Source organism: Lepidochelys olivacea (genome assembly GCF_965140295.1).
Source record: "Lepidochelys olivacea isolate rLepOli2 genome assembly, chromosome: 16".
Taxonomy (NCBI): domain Eukaryota; kingdom Metazoa; phylum Chordata; order Testudines; family Cheloniidae; genus Lepidochelys; species Lepidochelys olivacea.
This window is the reverse complement of record NC_140426.1, coordinates 24,356,724-24,375,540: the sequence shown is the minus strand read 5'-3', so window position 1 is coordinate 24,375,540 and position 18,817 is coordinate 24,356,724. Positions and strand designations below refer to the sequence as shown.

Sequence of the window (18,817 nt, the reverse complement as noted above, 5' to 3'; positions counted from 1 at the left end):
AATATTGGATGAGCTACATAAATTATGTCACTTTCTGAAAAGCTATGCATGTGAAAATGCTTCCCTGTGGGACTCAAAAATGCCAAGTGAATTCCATCCAGTAATTAAACAAGTTATAAACCCTCACCCAGCTGGATCTGAAAATGAGTCAGATAACCTAATAAAAAATAGAATGTAAAGCCCCAGATACAAATTTGAAATTAAAGTGAATTCATTTAACCACTTAAATTCATGGAAGTTTCATAGCAGACTTAATATTTTTATGAACATACAAATAATGTTTACATCTATGCTCTCTTTGTCACATTTGTTTGTGCAATTGTCCTGGTCAGTATTTACTATTCTGTAAAGTATTATGAAAACTCAAACAAGTACAGCGAAGCACAAGGACTAACTTTCAAATGTAGCTATGAAAATGATCTGACTATGAAGTCTGCTGTGTAACAGTTCATAGCATCAATAGTGCTGACAGTCCCTGAAAACAAGCACTATGCCTCATGTCAACTACATACCAAATGAAGTTAAGTGAACTCCTGACAAAACAAGGTAATAGAGTGTAAAATTATTTCTTCCTCACTTGGTCTCAAGCACACAGGGACCGATTCATCTCTGATGTAACTTCACTAAAGTCAATAGTTATGTGTGATATGAATGTGGTGCAGCAGCTTTTAAACTAAATACAAATCTACCATTCTGTCAAATGAAAGGAGTATATGAAAGATATTTAAAAACAAAAATTTTAGATGCAGTTGAGACAAAACCAGCCTAATGCTAACTGTGCAGCCGGAGACTGCTTCACCTTTCAGAAGCATCTGTGAAAAATGTTGCATATGAAACTAAGATGTAACTAAAATTTGTTCTGATTTTTAATTCCCTAGAAGTCCAGGTTCTGCTTCCTGTGTCTCATGAAAAGCAACTTCACTGACGAAGATTTTGAGATAAAATGAAACTGATGGTGTATTTGAATATGGCAATTGAGAGGGAGCAAAAGCCTAGTTTTTAATAAACACTTTGTAAGTGAATCTCACAGCTGTAAGACACAGCTGCGCTACCTTCCTTCTAGCCATCAGAATAATGTTGACTTGTTCAGCTGTTCCCAAGTCAAGTTTTAAAAATATCCGCAGCTGTAAACTGTTTTATTTTGAATACAGCTCTGGGGCCAGTTGGGTAAAGCTGGCATCTGCTCCAACATAAGCTAAATACTAATGTCAGCATTTAGGCTCCCCACTTTTGCTAAATTCACGTATTCCCAAATATATTGTACACTAAGTCACATTCAACTGCTTCTTCCTGGTGCACAAACTGAAAGATGCAGCAATATTTGTCCTCAGACCTCCACTTACGCCTAAAACCTTACTGTGATGGATTTTAGGACCCAGTGGATAAACCTGACATAAATCATCTTGATATTAAATGCTATTTTAATGCTTAGATTATATCTGCTCAAACACTTTGAACTTTAACTACAGCTTAGAACCATAGGAAAACAGGGGTGTTTTGCATGAAGCGGTATTTCAATAATACTGAGCATAAATGCTAAATATGAGTGACTTCAAGCTTTAAATCTCTCCTTAAAAACCACCTATGCTATAATGCTTACAAAACACTTGAGACCGATGAGCCAGCTGGTGCAACCCTTGCTTATTACATCTTTCATAACTGTCTCACTGTTACCCTCAGCTCCCCACTGCTGTCAGTCATATCCACCTGTTGTCTTTAGCCTTAAATTTAGATATCATGTTCTTTAGAGGTAGGGACTGTCTCAGTTTTATATTTGCACAGTGCCAAGCAAAAGGGGCCCTGGGTCTCTAGGTGTGCCACAATGCAAATAATTATTAATAAAGTGGCCACGAAGGCAACAGGGTATCAACAGCCTTTGTTCTTACATTTTGGAGGATCTACAGAAGGAAGTTATCTTTATAAATTTTCGTCATGGATGACATACTATGGTAGAAAACCAAGATCTGATTTAAACATATTTTATAACACAAACTGTGATTTCTCCCTTGAGCTGGAGAGACTTCTCCAGGTCTTAGGATTCCTTCAGTCCCTCTGTGCACTGAGAGCACACCCTGACTGCAACTCCTACACATGTGGAGAGCTCAAAGAATTCCCCAGAACCCACTCCTATTGCACACAGAGATTGGGTGCATGCTGAAAACAGTGAGCTGTACACAGGTTGTGGTACGTATTATATTAGGAGGGAAAAAACATCCCTGTATTGAGGACACTGAGATGGAAAAATATAATCCATTACTGTTAAGAATTTATACTTTGCAGATACTTTAGCGACTAAAATAGCACACCATGCATCAATAAAGAGTTAATGGCATTTTTAAAGAGAATGAATTAAGTTGAGGGCCACAGTGCATTCCTGATGACATTACAGCACACAAAAAGCCTCCATTCTAAATCAGCCCTAAGAAGTTGTAGTCACTGAAACGTTGTTTTTCAGATAGTGCACTTTGTTTGATCAGTTTAGGACGGATGCTGGCCAAAAGGAATTAGCTCCTGCTATATTCAAACCTTCTTTAGGCTTCATGGGATTAAAGAGAAATGCCTGATTTAGCTGTGTGTTCAGTTATCTATAACTCAAATGCTGTAGTTAAATTTATAACATAGTTTCCTTAGCTGGTTAGACAACAAATTCTCTCTCTTTTCCCCCTTAAATTCCAGTATGTAAAATATCAGAACAATTCAGATAAAAACAGGTCAGATTTTTTTAGTTGTTCTTGAGTAATTTCTACACAGAAGTGGCTTTTCTCTAGTGTTTTGAGAATAATTTTCACAATTAGGCATCATCCTCAAACCACTGCCACGATTTGGAGGTCATAAACCAGCAACTATTTTTTCTGAGCTTATAAAAAATGTTTTATTAAACCACTAAATTTGGTCTGATCCAAGTTGTTCTGGTTACTACACAAACAAAAAGAAAAATGCCAATACTGTACTCCAATCACATACAAGTATTCTACTAGTAAAATGGGGCACAGAGACCAGATCAGTTTTCAAAAGTGTCTCACTGTTTTGATCACATTGCTGAATTCATGCCTCATTACAAGTTTAAGTTAATGTTAAAGTATTCACATTATTCACTATATTCTAGAGCTCTGTCTACTAGAGCTGAAAGACAAACCATTTGGCCCCTTATATTGCAGTGTAAGAACACACAGAGTTAATATGCTTTGGCATACACAAAAAAATCCCTGTAATATACCATTACACTATAACACTTCCACTTGAGAGAAATCATTTCCATGTGACGCATAAATCTTGAAACAGCCTCGTAAAGCTGCAAGAACAAAACAAAAAAACATTTTTGCTGAAGCTCACACCCGCACTACATTCAGTCATGCCGGAAAAAGTGTCAGGATACAGCTTTATTCTTAAAATGAGCATGGAGGTCACACGTCACGGACCCTAACGCCATGATGAAATTTGAAGTGAAAACAATACATGCTCCTGATTTTTTGTCAGCAGCATTTCTCAGAAACCCTTTTTCTAACCTGGACATCTTAAAACAGTATTTAACTTATTTGGCAATTTACATAACTGCCTGCATTTCTCAGTCACAGCGATCTGCTCCTTAGACATGGAATCCATTGGAAGGTCTTTTGCTCCTAGAGGTTGAGGAGTCCTTAGCTACCCTCTGTCTTGCACAGGAGGTGCAAACAACCCCTGAGAGGCGTTTGAGCCCCTTCTGAAAAACACTGTTGGAGAGACTGTAAATGACACAGTTGCAGAAACTGTTGCTAATGGCAAGCCAAGTGGTCAAAAAGGATGCAGTGTGGTTTCTATAGACAGCAGAGCTCTCCAGCAAAAAATAGATGATGTAGGGCAACCAGAGGATGTAGAAGACACTGGTGATGCGGAAGAGAACCATGGCATAGCGCTTATCAGGGCAGTGCTGTGCCTCCCCAGCCTCCCCATCCTGGGAGCTGAAGCGCACTCGCCTTTCATTGATTTCCTTGGTGTGCTGCTGGCAGATGCGGAAGATATTGAAGTATGTGAAGCAGACAATGAAAGCAGCAGGAGCATAGAGCATCATCACGATGAAGACAGTGAAATAGCGATCAGTGTACCAGGAGTTGGCGCACCACTGAAACACATCCCCATGATATCCAGGCTTTCCCCAGTGAAAGAAGGCAGGTAAGAAGACTACACAGGAGTACAACCAAATAATCAGGATGCAGATGCGGAGTCTCCAAGGGGTGACCAGAGTATTGTAGGTCAGTGGTTTGGTGATGGCAAGGTATCTATCAATGCTAATGCAAGCCAGTGAGGCCATGGAGACGCTCTTGAGCACGGATACCACATAACCAAAGACCTGGCAGACCAAGGACTCTCTCAAAACAATGGGATAGTGGAGTAAGGACAAAGAAGGCACCAGACAGCTCACACCCACCAGGAGGTCAGCATATGCCATCGTCTGGATGAAGTAGCTGGTGGTGTGATGGTTCAGTAAAGGTGCACAGTGAAAGACAAATATCACTATAATATTGCCTGAAATGATCAGCACGGTGAGAAACACTATTATAATCACTTCCAGGAGGCAAAAATTGACGGTCTCCAAGTAGCTAATGGCCAGGAGGCAGAATGGCTGCCCGCTCTGGTTGCCAACCAAGGTGGAGTTCATCTTGAGCACTGCAGTGATCCCTTCACTTCATGCTCCAGCCTGCTGCCTGCAGCTACTCCAGGCAGCTGCTGTCATTGTGCCCGGCTGTGTGTGTAGCAATGTGTAGCTGGGTCCCCAGGGCTGCTCCAGATGCTGCTGCTGAGCATTGTCTGCAGCACAATTCCCCTTTAAATCCAGCTCAATCGACAGCCTCCTTTCTACTGCTGCTGCTGCCCTGGGTCCCAGCAGCAGCCATGCCAGCAAGTTCACACACAGGCACCAGAGCTGGTTAACACTAACACCCTGGCTGGCTAAACATCTGGGTAGAGGATGCAGCGCGGGGGAACAGGGAGAAGCTTCGGCAGGAGTCAGAACTCGAGCTGACGGAAGAAAAGGGGAAAGTGTTTTGCAGCATCTCTCCGGCCACTGAGCTTCCTGCCAGGCAGCCCATGCCACCAACTCCATCACTCTTTCATTCCCCACCCCTGAGTGCAGCCTGCCTCTCTCACAGTGCAGCCCCTCCTCCACACCAGCCTTATTCCCCCTTCCGCACCCCACCACCCGTGGTCTGTGGACATCCCTTCTCACAGAGCTGGGCTCTCAGCAGCAGGAGGAGAGGTTTAGATGCATTTCATGGGCTTCCCAAGAAATTCCGCCCGCAGGTCCCCGGGGTCAGGGGATATTGGGGGGAGAGGGGGTGTTTCCAGCCCTCCTCCTGGCTCCATTTTGCAGGATGCTTTGTTCATTATTTCACTTTAACTGCACTGATCCAGCGGTCCGGGTGCTTGGCTCGCCCCCAGCTCCCCTGACACAACAGCGGAGCGAGTGACCCAGCCCCGGCTAACCCCCCACCCCCACTCACCTGCCCCTGTGCCTGGCGCAATGGGGACAAAAGCCCGAGCGCATCCTCAGCCCCGGGAGCCCGCAAAGCCGGCGTGTGCTTCAGCCCCGACTGCTGCAGAACTGCGAGGGGGAGGGGAAAGCCGGAGGGGGAGGAAGGAGAGGAGGGGAGCGGGAGATGGGGAGGGGAGGGGAGGAAGGGGGGCGGAGAAGGCAAGGCAAGGCAAGGCAGAGCGCAGGGGCAGCTGCAGCACCGCGGCCGGGGCTCCGGGGACGAGGTGGACCCAGCTCGGAGCCTGCAATGGGGGCGCGCCCCCTCCCTGCCGGCCTACTCCCACTCCAGCCGCCGCCCGGAGGACCTGCCCTCTCCAGATGTTCAGTAGCAGCAGCTCATTATTTGGGGGCGGGGCCCCCGAGTCAGACAACACTTGCACGAGCTGCAGGGAAACACGTGGCCAGCAATCTGGCTGTGCGATGAACAGCTCTGAGCTTCCCCCCAGCATCTCAGCCGCCTTCCCCTGGGGCAAAATGCAACACGCCAGGTCCCAGCAATCGGTAACCGAACCCTGCGAAGGCAAGGAATGTAAAGGGCAGCAGGACAACAGGTTCTGAGGAGGATGCTGGAAGTTGATGGCTGTTCACCGTGCCTGTGCCAGGTTTCTCACTTCCTCCCCTTGGGAGCCCTATTCTAACACAAGCATCGTGAGGCCACATTACCACACACAGACCTGCTCAAAGCAGTAACCTTCTCTTCCAAAAAGGTTAGACGATCAGTACAGACATGAGAAAAGTAAGAGGCTTCCCTACAGCTGAATGCTGGTGTGTACTTAGTTCAGTTTAGTTTAAAGATACAAAACACTTGGTTGGAGAGATTCCAGTACAAGGCCCTTCTGACAACTCAATTGGTATTAAAGTCAGATGGAAAGCAGATCAGGGTCTGAAAACACTGAACTCCCCCTATACTCTTACAGTTTGTTCACACACGAAACTTAATCTGGAATAATGTAGGGTGCATATTTAAAACAGATTAACTATTCCTGATTAACTCTCCGTATTGACACCTTTACATTGGAATAGGAGTGGCTTATTCTGAATTAGTTCTCCATGTGGGGTCAGTGCAATAAACACTGGTTTTTAGCAACTCTACCCCCTGTAGCCTCAGAAATGCAGATTTGTATTAAAAACATTGATTTGAAACCTATTTCACCGTTTGCACATGACAAGAAGTGCTTCTCATATGAACTCCCTGAACACCTTGTAAAACAGATTTCAGAGTAGCAGCCATGTTAGTCTGTATCCGCAAAAAGAAAAGGAGGACTTGTGGCACCTTAGCGACTAACCAATCTATTTGAGCATAAGCTTTCATGAGCTGTAGCTCACTTCATCGATGAAGCTTATGCTCAAATACATTGGTTAGTCTTTAAGGTGCCACAAGTCCTCCTTTTTTTTTTGTAAAACAGATTGACTCCCTTATACTGTTACACGCAGCTTTCTGTCCATATCCAGTATGTGATCTCACTCAGCAAGCATAAATACACACACATTCACACGCTAAAGGCTTGACTACATGGGAAAGTTACAGAAGTATAAATTAGGGTGTGAATTTAAAGCGCTACCGTTATACTAGTATAACTGTCCATATTCTGGTGTAAGAGAGAGCCTTTTTCCAGGTTAGCTTATGTCCCTTTGGAAGTGGTTTAAGCTAAACTGAAGAAAAACAAAAACATTCTTATCTGCGAATAAAAGTGTCCACAGGAGGGAGTTACACCAGTATAACTAGAGTGGTTTAATTATACTGGGACAGCCGGAAATATTTCCCATGTAGACAAGCCCTAAAATGTCATACCAGGACTCCAGCACACCTCTGGGTATGGCATTTAGGAATGAAAATAAAGTGTTCTGCCCCAGGGCCGGCTCTAGGTTTTTTTGCCGCCCCAAGCAGAATGCCACCAAAGCAAAGAGGCTGGAGTGCTGCTCCTTGAAAAGTGCTGCTCCACGCACGTGCTTCGTTTGCTGGTGCCCAGAGCCGGCCCTGCTTTTCCCCTTTTCCTCGCTCAGCCACACTGAACACTTACATATTCTAAATCCAACAGCCCAATTCATAACTCGAGATGTCAGACTCCTGTTCCAGAACAACAACAACTTGTGACATGAGATTTGCCAGCTACCAAAGAACAGTCTTTAAATTGATATAGTTAAGCCAATGTAAAAGGCTTTTTGGCTATTTTTATTTTATATAAGAATGGCTCATTTCAATTTAGTTATACCTGCTCATAATTGACTAAAGCTAACCCGAAATAAGGTATTCTTTACAAAAATAAGAGTGTCCGAACAGCCGTTTGAACTGGTTTAACTATATGGATTTAAATTCACCCTTAACTTAAATCAATGCGGCTTTCTTGGACAGACAAGTCCTAAAACAATAGAAACTAAAATGTTATGCCAAACTCAGGTGTATTTAATGAAATATGAATCACAGATGGAAAGCATACAGCCCAAAGCAGTCATAGTGCAATGCTTACAATTTATACTGACCTTGAAAAAAAGCTGTTTAACTTGTTACATTTATATGGGTTGAATTTGGTTAAAATTCCAACACAGATGTTTGCCATAATTTAAAACCTTCTGGCTCATGCTGCCATATAATCCCTGAAAAACACAAACTTGATTTTTTTTCTACTTTCTTCCAGGAAGATTGATTTAATATTATTATTGGTTTGTACAATAACTGATGGAATTTCTACTCAAGTGGAGAAGAATACTAAAACTGTGGCTAAGAAATGTTATAAACCTTCACATTAAAATTAGGCACTCACACAAATGTAACACAAGTTACACAGAAAATAGGCTAATGTCAAATTACAATGGGGAACTGATCCCAGCAAATTGTTAAACTCTTTTGATTGCTGAGGGAAAACAATTTTAGTGGTATCACAATAGCACCCGATTAATAAAACACACGATGCCTGACAATTGACAATATTAACAAATTTCAAAGATAAAACCAATAAAATAAATACAAAACCTTTCAAGGATATTTTCAGCTCAGTTCAACACTCCTTCCCCCCCACTGTTTATGCATAATTGGTGTATATACTTCCCAAGATCCAACTTTCAGAAACGTTGCTACACAATGATCAGAGAAACACTTGTGTGGTTCACTCTTATATGCCAGTGTTCACCTTGATTGAGAAAGGTACAATCATCAAAATATTTTCCTTAAAAAAAAAAAATTATAATGCTTTTCATTAACATGCATTTTAATTTACCATCAAACACCAATGAATGCTCTTACTAAGTCAGTTTTAGAAAAGAAAACCCAGCCCAAAATCATAAAGGTTGTCAACCCTCTTCAAATAAGTTTGAGCTGGGATTTATTGTATAGGCAACCCACCCGGTTGAAAACAAGGCCTATGGCAATGACACTCAAAGAACTTGACAGGATTTTAGCAGACTGCCACTTGGCAGATTTGATGTTTTCATCACACTAAAACCAACTGTTTCTTATCACTCAGGAACCTTGCTTCCAAAAAGTGAGCTAGAATTTTTGTGTATTGAATATAATGCATTTCATACAGAGTGGAAGAATCCCCACTCACTTTGTAAATCAGTTTGAAAAATGCTATGAATCATCTCAGATGCATATATAAGTGGCCACCTTTTGTCCAGATATTTGGATCTGTAATTCTACCTTCAGATAAATGCCCAAACATGAAGTGTGGAGATGAGAATATTTAGGAAAAGAACCCCAAAACAGTATTTTTGGTATAAATTTACTTCTTTTTCTGAAGCAGAGAAGAATTCAGATACCAAAAGAGTCCAGTGGATTTGGGGGGAGGGATAGCTCAGTGGTTTGAGCATTGGCCTGCTAAACCCAGGGTTGTGAGTACAATCCTTGAGGGGGCCATTTGGGATCTGGGGCAAAAATTGGGGATTGGTCCTGCTTTGAGTAGGGGGTTGGACAAGATGACCTCCTGAGGTCCCTTCCAACTCTGATATTCTATGATTCAGTGGTGTTTGTAGATCCTGAGGGAATATTTACTACTGTGCCTATTCAGTCCTAAGAAAAACAGCATGCGTCAAACTTTTAATATTTCAGATATTTAAAAACAAGTTCGGTTCTCTCAGGATTTCTAATACTAGGCCTCAATAACAACTGGTTAATAAAATTTCAGGACAGAGCAAATAACTACAGCCAAAATCAGAAACCTCAGAACATACAGATTTTTAATAGAAATACAAAAAACTTAACTCCAGCACAGAGAGAGAGATTCCACTATAATAATGGAAGAGAATTCAATTGCACCCCCCTTAATTTTCTAATTTGTATTCTATTTTTTCTGAGTTAATGAATTGTGAACAGAATTACTGCTCATGAATTTGAGATTACACAAGCTCTGTCAATGCACTTCAGTCCCATTCTACAGCATCCTCCACTCCCCCAGATCTCCCAATGCATCCTAGTCCAAAACAGCAGCAACCCATGCTATCAGCGTCCTAAGACCCTCTTCATCAGAAACCATCAAGCATCATCACGGTTTTGTGATGTGCACAAACTGGGATCAAACTGATATTCCAGCAGGATTTAAACTAGTTTTCCCACAGGTTAAAGGTCAGTGCACTAATCGACTATAGCACAAACCTTCCATCAAGAATCAGAACCATTAAAAACTTTAATTAGAACCATATACTGAATTACACCTGCTCTCAAACAGCTGAATTAGATGAAATACTCTGAAATGTAAACTTCTGTTTTAAAATGTTGTCTTTCCTTTTCAGATCTAGGGTATAAATTATTACAAGAAATGATTAATAAAAAACTCTAAATTTCTGTCCATCCAATAAGAGTAGTATATTCCTGTAGACAGTACCAATAAATGATTCACTTGCTAATTTTTTGAATTTTATAAACAGTATTTGTATAAATGTATATATCAGTATAATTGCAAGTGCCTATCTCATGCTGCTTGGAAGGGTTTTTAAGAAGCTATCCCTATAGCTAAGGCATATCTATTAGGAGTAATATTCTCCATAAATCTTATTGCCCACTACAACCACAGTGAAACTGTATAACACAGAAATAGAAAATCACGGAGCACACGGACACAAGTATGTAGATCACAGCCTCACAGGCCTCAATACCACTTCCACACTTATTACAATCAGATTTGCATATACGTATCTAAATTAAGATTTACATGCTTAATTTTCAGGAATGCTGAGGATCCACAATTCATAACTAACTATATGAAAAACCAGAATGAAGACCTATATACAGATGGAGGACAGTGAAACACCACGAGTGCAGAGGAACAGGGGTTCGAACTCCAGCCATGCAGCAGTAAGAGTGAACTGGGGGAGCATCAACCCAAAGACTATAATAACTTTGGCAGGGAGCACGAAGAGATACATGCTGAATGTGTGAACCAATGGACACGGCTACAAAAATCTTCTGGATCCAACACGTGGCACGCATGCACACCCCCACAACAGGAATACATATGGGGACCACCACTCGAAGAAGATCCCACAATTCCAGATGAAGTAATTGAGTTGTGGTGTTCAGCACTCTTGAAAATTAGACATATACACCTAGTTTAGATGCGTGTATGCAAATCTAATTGTCATGTATATAGAGGGGGAAATCAAATGAGGCCCATGCCAGGTTTTGCTACTGTATGATTCTGTCTTCCCACCTTAGAAGTAGTGTTATATTATGAGACTAACACATTTATTCAGTCAAATACTCTTACAAAAAACTTTTTCATCTAGCTTTTTAGTGAAATTATTATAACATTTGCACATGCTACTCTGCAATGGAATCCTTCCTCCACTGTCAGATGTCACTCAGGGCACAAAAAAGCCTTCACCATCCCTGTCTACTGATGAGAGGTTGTTGGCCTCACTCAGCCACCACCCTGGAGGGGTGGACTCCTTTTCATGTGGTTCCTACCCTATGACCTGTTCAGCCTGGGTGGCCCTACCAGGAATTAAAGCTTCCACTAACTCCAAGGATCATTGGAACACACAAGCCTTCTCACCATGTCAAGATGTAGTCGCCAGGGAACGCGCACACTATTAAGTTCTACATTTGACAAGCCCTTTATCGACAAAGTTATTGCTCTCATGGGGAGAAAAACACGTTTTACAATAGTGGTGGGCAACCTGCGGCCCATCAGAGTAATATGCTGGCGGGCTATGAGAGAGTGTGTTTACATTGACCGTCCACAGGCATGGCCACCCGCAGCTCCCAGTGGCTGGGAACAGCGAACTGCAGCCACTGGGAGCTGCGGGCAGCCGCTGCTTCCCGCAGCTCCCACTGGCTGGGAACTGCAAACCATGGCCACTGGGAGCTGCAGGCAGCCAGGCCTTCGGACAGTCAATGTAAACAAACTGTCTCACAGCCTGCCAGTGGATTACCCTGACGAGCCATGTGCGGGCCGCAGGTTGCCCACCACTGCTTTACAGGGACAAGAGAAAGTAACTAGAGAGAATCCTGCATTTAAAGATTTCTAAAAATAGTTGATACTGATATATTTGTTTAAATTGGGAATTGCCTTAAGGAGTAACGAACATAGGATTACTCTTGTAGAGCGTGCAAGGGGCACCTGTGCAGCTACTGGATTTTTCTGATGTGCCCCCAAGATATCCCTGTTGTGCCAAATATATTTTTCTGATAATGCAATTATCTGATACACACTAATGCTACAAGCCACCTCCCCACACATAGTCCCACATAAACCAACCTCTCCCCTTCCTAATCCTCTACTTTCCCTTCAACATTATGAATGCCTGATTCTTAACCTTTTGTTTTATGAACCACTAGAACAAGCCACAGCCTGAGACCTACTGACTGATGTTATATAGTAGTCCTTTAGAACAGCTTGATTGGGAAGTGCTAATTGTGAGTTTTCAAGAAGTTTTATTAAAACAGTTCATCCCCTTCACTGGCAAGGATTTTTGTAGGTTACTTTTTAGAAGTGCTACAGCAACAGAAATAAATGTACATAAATACAAAATTGTTCCACAGCCTGATATTACGGTTAGCTGTGATCTCCTAAAACAGACGGCTTCAAAAAAGATGCAGGTCTGCATTAGGCAATTCTTAGCCATTAAAACAATGTAAAATCATCTCTCTTCTCGCTGAATGGGAAATGAGGTGGGGTCCCATACTGCACAGTTTTGCAGCACAAAAGCTGAGTTGATCAGAGATGTTCTTATTCCACAACACCGGTGTTCAGGAATATCTGAGAACCTATGATCATGCAAAATGCATTCTTATGGAGGTTCAACAAGAAACATGTAACTCCCATTATTGTATCATTAATCTAAAAACAGAAGCACTTTACCTGTAAAGTAGTGCAGCCCCCACTGAGATCAATTGGAATTCTGGGTACTCAGCGCCTCTGAAATTCACAACTCTGTTAGAGGGGCATTTCTATGAAGTCTAAAAAAAATAGGGTTCTCTGAAAAGTGTTTTCACCTGTCCACTGAAAGCATGGATCATTTTTACCCCAGGAGAAAAAGCTAATCTTATATTATCTTAAAACAAATCAATGTCTTGATTTAACTAGTTCCTAAAGTCCGGATTAATTGTTATCCAACTGTTCAGTATTTATTGAATAGAATCAGTGTTCACAGCAGAGTATAAAAATAAAGGAACAATTCTAAAAGTAAAATAGTACAAAATAGGCAATTTTCTACTTGCTAATTTCCTGTGTGACATCTGATCATGACCTTACTCCTTGTAGATTGGACTATACAGCCACAAGAGATGTCGAGACATCATCGGACATAATGGACAGCCCTTAGTTTCCTATGCACCTAGCACTTGTTCTATTGGGACCAATGCATATGGCTTATAAAAAAGGCAAAAAAATTGTATCAGCTCATCCATTGCTTAGAAATAACTGAAAGAGTACTTGCTCCCTGCCACTCGCTACCAGTTGCTATGGAAACTACTGCTTTTTTCCATTCAACTCATCAGAACCTAACTTTATTGCTGAAGGCATTTCACAGTTATTAAAATAACTTATGGAATGCTTAATGGGAAATCAACGCTATCTAGGACACAACAAATGTCATGTACCAATAGTTTCAGCTAGCCACTATATTTTATAAATTACTATTGGTCACCTATACACAACTCCCAGGAAGTAAACAAACTTTCCAGTTTTGATTGTTTAGCACCCTAAGAGGTCACAGTCATCTCCTTCCCCAATTGAACTTATGAAATAATTTATCACAGGAACCTGGGCTAACGGAATGGTCTCTTTAGATTGTTTTAAGTCCAGCATGATAGACAAAGTTTTGTTGGCATAACAATATCAGCCAGGTGTGTAAAACTCCACAACCACTACCCAACAGAGCTATGCCATCAAAATCCCCAGTTATGCTGACAAAAGAGTGCTTCTATTGACGTAGCTAATGTCATTTGAGGCAGTGGTGTTACTATGCCGATAGAAAAACTTCAGTTGTCATAAATCAAGTCTACACTGTGGGCTTTTCTGGGATAGCTGTGCAAGCAAAGCATTTGTAGTGTAGGCAAAGCCTAAGAGTGGGGGAGACAGTACAACCAAGCCCTAGACTTCTGTTCCTAACAGTTGAGCAGGCAGTGATAAGGCTGCGTTTGGAAAATTGTTTGCAAAATGCTTCGCAAACAAAAGTTCACTCAAGTCAAGTCAACAGGAGTCTTTCTGATTATATCCATGGGCTTTGGATCATGCACAAAAAATGTAAACTACAGTAATCACCATTAAAGAATAATTTACTGTGTTGTCAACTCCAGCAATATTATCTCGAATCTCGCAAGAATGGTGGGTTTCTTAAAGGCCCAGTTGCTGAAATTGTGGGAATAACTGAAAATCGCAGTATTCATTAAAAAAAACTGGTCTCTCATCGTTTCACAGAAAAGGTTGAAAACAAGAATAAAAAGAATCTCCTGATTTTTTAAATTTTCTGATTTTTAAGCCAATCTCATAATTCTTTAACCTTTTGGGGCTTCCAATACTCTATTCACTTACAGCTTCCACACCACAGAATTTCTCTGTCCAAGGGTGACCCCCCCAAAAGTGTTGAATATTGTTTCTTCAGGTACCCAATAGTGTCTTCTCCCTTAGATTTCAGAATGCAGCTGAGAGCAGACTAATTTCATGTACGTGCATCTGTCTTCCCCTCCAGGGGCTGGAGTCCTGTAGAGAAGTTACCAGCCATTGCTACCACTGCCAAAGTGATAGAGATTTCTCTTCATCCCAAAGACCAGGGCTACCACATTTGAAGCAAGGAGTCCCTCTTTTGAGCTTCCAGCAGAAACAGATGCTTCTCATAATTGCCTGGATCTTTTGATCTAGAGTTCCATTTCTGTCCCCAGCAGTGATATGACCTTAATTCTTCTGGCTGGCTTTCTTCCATATACCTCCATGAGCATAACAATCTGGGATTGCAAATAGCTTTGGAGATTCATGCAGATGGTGCGCAAATTCCCGATCAAAAGTAATTTGGAGAAGTGGGTAAAATCTAGACATTACTCACATAATGAAAGAACAGTATACAATGCTGGCCAATATTTACCAAAGGCAATAAATCAAAGGGTGTACACCTCAAGGCATGGTTTTCAAGTACCTCCAGTGTCACAATGTAAATTCAAGGGAAAGGAAAAAACAAGGTCTCCATTCGGAAAACAGTGGAAGACATTTTGGTTTCACTGTTCAGCCGCCACATGGAATCAGGCACGTAGCAGCAACAAGCCAGGGACTGTTCTTACAGAGATTGTTAACAAGCAGAAGAAAGCAAAACACAGCTTCTGAAACCATAAAGGGTCTGAAGCGCACCGGGAAGTAAACTTGAATATCAAAGACTATTGATGCAGCTCATGTCCACCACTCTGCTCACAAGAAACAATCCACTGAAAGAGGCCAGAGACTTCCAACGCAGCTGTCAACACAGATCCGTACTAATGCAGGGCCTCGCTGCCATTTGGGGTCACGAAAAGACTGACGGAAATCAAATGCTGCTACTGAAACAAAGAGGTCAACATCAAGACAGAAGAGGGGGCACAGACTTACTGTGAATACTTAAACAGGCCTATTGCATTAACAGCTTTGCACTGGAGAGCTGGGGATTGCATTAACTCCTTTTGCAGCCCTGCTATAATAAGATTACTCACTCCTGGATACACCACCTTCAGAAAACTGCAGTGCCACTGATTTGGCGTTTCCATTAACAGCACTGCTAGCAATAGTCTTGCAAAAGCAGTACTTCTAAGAATGGCTTGTAAAACATGGCACAGCATTATCTGGAAGGTAAAACCATGGCAGTCAGAGTGCCAGGCCTCTCAGATGATGAGCAGATACTTGTGTATTGGGAAGTATGACTACTTGGGGAATCTAGTCGTGCAATTTATGAATTCTCTGTGAGATTATGAACTCGCTGTATGTATCTTTATCAAGCTGAAAACGCTATTTTGAAAGAGAAGGCACAGGTCTGCACAGTGGTCTCCTTACCTCCAAGTTGGACTAAAATTCCAAAGGGTAAGATGCAGGGCTGACAATAGAAAGTTATTAAATTGGGATGATCCTCTATTAAAACAAAGACATTCTAGGCAATAGGCTAGCTCCCACCCAGAAGAACTGGTTTGTCAGGGGATAAGTAATAGAACCTGATAGAGGTCTGTGATCACCTGAGGGGCCAGATCCTGAAGTCACCTGAGAGGGACTGGAAGGTTATAAAAGGGCAAGAGTTGACCTATTGAGGGTCTTTGGCCTTTTTCACCAGCTCGAGCACAGAGGAGCTGATACAGGAGTCTGAAGAGGCCAAGGGAACCCTGCCTACCTGAACAGAGAGGGCCTCCCAGGGACTCCAGGGAAGAATGAACAAGAGGGCGGGGCCAAAATAGCCAAAATATTTCTTATTTTCTAAATTATCTATATTCTCTCACACTATTAAGTAAAGAGCAGTTGGGGTTTTAGAATCCTGTGCAAAGTGAGACAGTGACGCGTTAGACCTATCAAGTTGCCTTGAAGAGTAAAGCGGAGAAAGACCCAGACAGCTAGAGTTGTGGGAGACAGTATGTTTAAGCAACAGGGGAGGGAGCAGCACTCATCCCAGGAGCTGGGCAGTTGGACTGTGAGACCTACGCTCTCCAGATGGGACGTTAGGTAGAGAATCTGCACCGTAACAGTGTGCCTAGGCACCCCCAGTTTTGGGCAGTGCCTGCTCTCCTTTCAGCCTCTGAAGCCTTAACACACATGGGATCACAGCAGTCTGGTGAGCACTAAGGAGGTGGAGTTCAACTAAGATTGCTGAGATCTGAATTCCTTCTGTCCTTCCATTCTGCCTAAGACATCTGACCAGTTCTCTTCAGAACAGTTAAAACAGCTTATGTCAGAACTCCATGTATAGTTGTCAGAGTTAATCAGGAATAACGAAAACTGAACACTGAGACCAACAGTCCACCTCTACTATAAATCTACTCACTCATGCCCTTTCACTTAGCATATGATAGAATTGCAGATGTCTTGCTGGGTCAGTGGAGCAATTACTCATGTGGAAGGAGAAGCAGAAGTGCCAGCTGCTATTTGTGTGTGCTGCACTGAACACTCTCCAAATGTTATTTTTTTAAAAGCGTCAGCATGAAAGAAGTTGATCTAGTCACTTAACCAAAGCAGTTGATTGAAATCTCACTGAGAAACCTACCTTTTTTCTCTGTCCTGAAGCAAAAGACAAGGCCAAAAGTCTACAGTGAACAATGCAGTCTGATGCAGCAACTAGAAATTATAGTTCGCTGCTCACAGCTCTCTGGCAGAGAGGAGCATACCTGAAAGGCTGCAGTATTCTTGATCACAAGGAAAACATTTAAGTCATTCTTTGGTCTTAAAATAATTTTTGGTAGAAGGCTGAACACCAGTAACTAACACATCCTCTCTGTTTATAATTTTTTGCCCACACTAAGTGGAACTGACACTTCTGCAGATGCACATCCACCACATGAGATGAAGCGATCTTAAGTGTCACATGTTGCTTTACCGAGAAGGCAGGGCTTGATGTCAGCCAGCACAGCACTTGGTTTTCTATACTGCTCAGTCAGGAAGCAATATTGCCAAGCATTTGACAGGTACATCAGTACTATGAGTTGATTTGAGCAGCTACACTGCACCATTTTCAAGGATATTGGTAAGTGCTGCAAAGGCCGAAGTGGTGAACTTGCCGCCTTAGGGTGCTGAAGTCCTCAAATAAGAAGCATGCTGATTAGAGCAAACTGCATGTAAACCTCAGATTTCTTCAACCTGTTATCATTGTTTCCTTTTGCAAAACAAGTCTGATAATTATATGCCAGCAGCCAGCTGAGCTCCCTGTAGGGTGGACTGTGCCCAAAAGATTAAGGGTATGTCTACACTACGAAATTAGGTCGAATTTATAGAAGTTGGTTTTGTAGAAAGCATTTTTATACAGTTGACTGTGTGTGTCCCCACACAAATGCTCTAAGTGCATGTAGCAGGCAGAGTGTGTCCACAGTACCGAGGCAACCGTCGACTTCCGGAGCGTTGCACTGTGGGTAGCTATCCCACAGTTCCCGCAGTCTCCGCCGCTCATTTGAATTCTGGGTAGAAATCCCAGTGCCTGATGGGGCTAAAACATTATCGCGGGTGGTTCTGGGTTCATATCGTCAGGCCGCCCTTCCCTCCCTCCTTCTGTGAAAGCAAGGGCAGACAATCGTTTTGCACCTTTTTTCCTGAGTTACCTGTGCAGACGCCATACCACGGCAAGCATGGAGCCCACTCAGCTAACCATCACCATATGTCTCCTGGGTGCTGGCAGACGCACTACTGCATTGCTACACAGCAGCAGTTTATTGCCTTTTGGCAGCAGACAGTGCAGTATGACTGGTAGCCGTCGTCGACATAGTCCTGGGTACTCTTTTAACCGACCTCAATGAGGTCAGGGGCGCCTGGGCAAACATGGGAATGACTCAACCAGGTCATTTCCCTTTTAAGTTTCATCTCATGGCGATTGAGTCCTACCGGCAGTGCACTGTCTTTTAATCAGCAGTCAGCAGAAGATGATGGCTAGTCATCATACTGCACCATCTTCTGCCGAGCACCCATGAGATGACGATGGCTAGCGGTCGTACTGCACAGTCTGCTGCCAGCAAGATGTATAAAGATAGATCAAGTGGCTCAAAACAAGAAATAGACCAGATTTGTTTTCTATTCATTTTCTCCTCCCTCCCTCCATGAAATCAACGGCCTGCTAAACCCAGTTTTGAGTTCTATTCTTGAGGTTTTGAGTTCTATCCTTGAGGGGGACATTCTGTTTCTTGCAAAGCCACCTCCTTTGTTGATTTTAATTCCCTGTAAGCCAACC

The 18,817-nt window shown here is 42.5% G+C and overlaps 2 protein-coding genes across 3 annotated transcripts in view; both read right to left on the bottom strand.

Annotated features, from left to right (window-relative positions):
• The window catches only part of RABGAP1 (RAB GTPase activating protein 1), a 129,947-nt gene that overhangs the window by 53,518 nt on the left and 57,612 nt on the right, over nt 1-18,817 (bottom strand). The window lies entirely within an intron of this gene.
• GPR21 (G protein-coupled receptor 21) lies at nt 2,809-5,573 on the bottom strand. Its single transcript, XM_084650309.1, has 2 exons — nt 5,478-5,573; nt 2,809-4,995 (listed from the first exon to the last, which is right to left on the bottom strand). The coding sequence occupies exon 2, from the start codon at nt 4,634-4,636 to the stop codon at nt 3,587-3,589; it is 1,050 nt and encodes a 349-aa protein (XP_084506435.1). The 5' UTR covers nt 4,637-4,995; nt 5,478-5,573; the 3' UTR covers nt 2,809-3,586.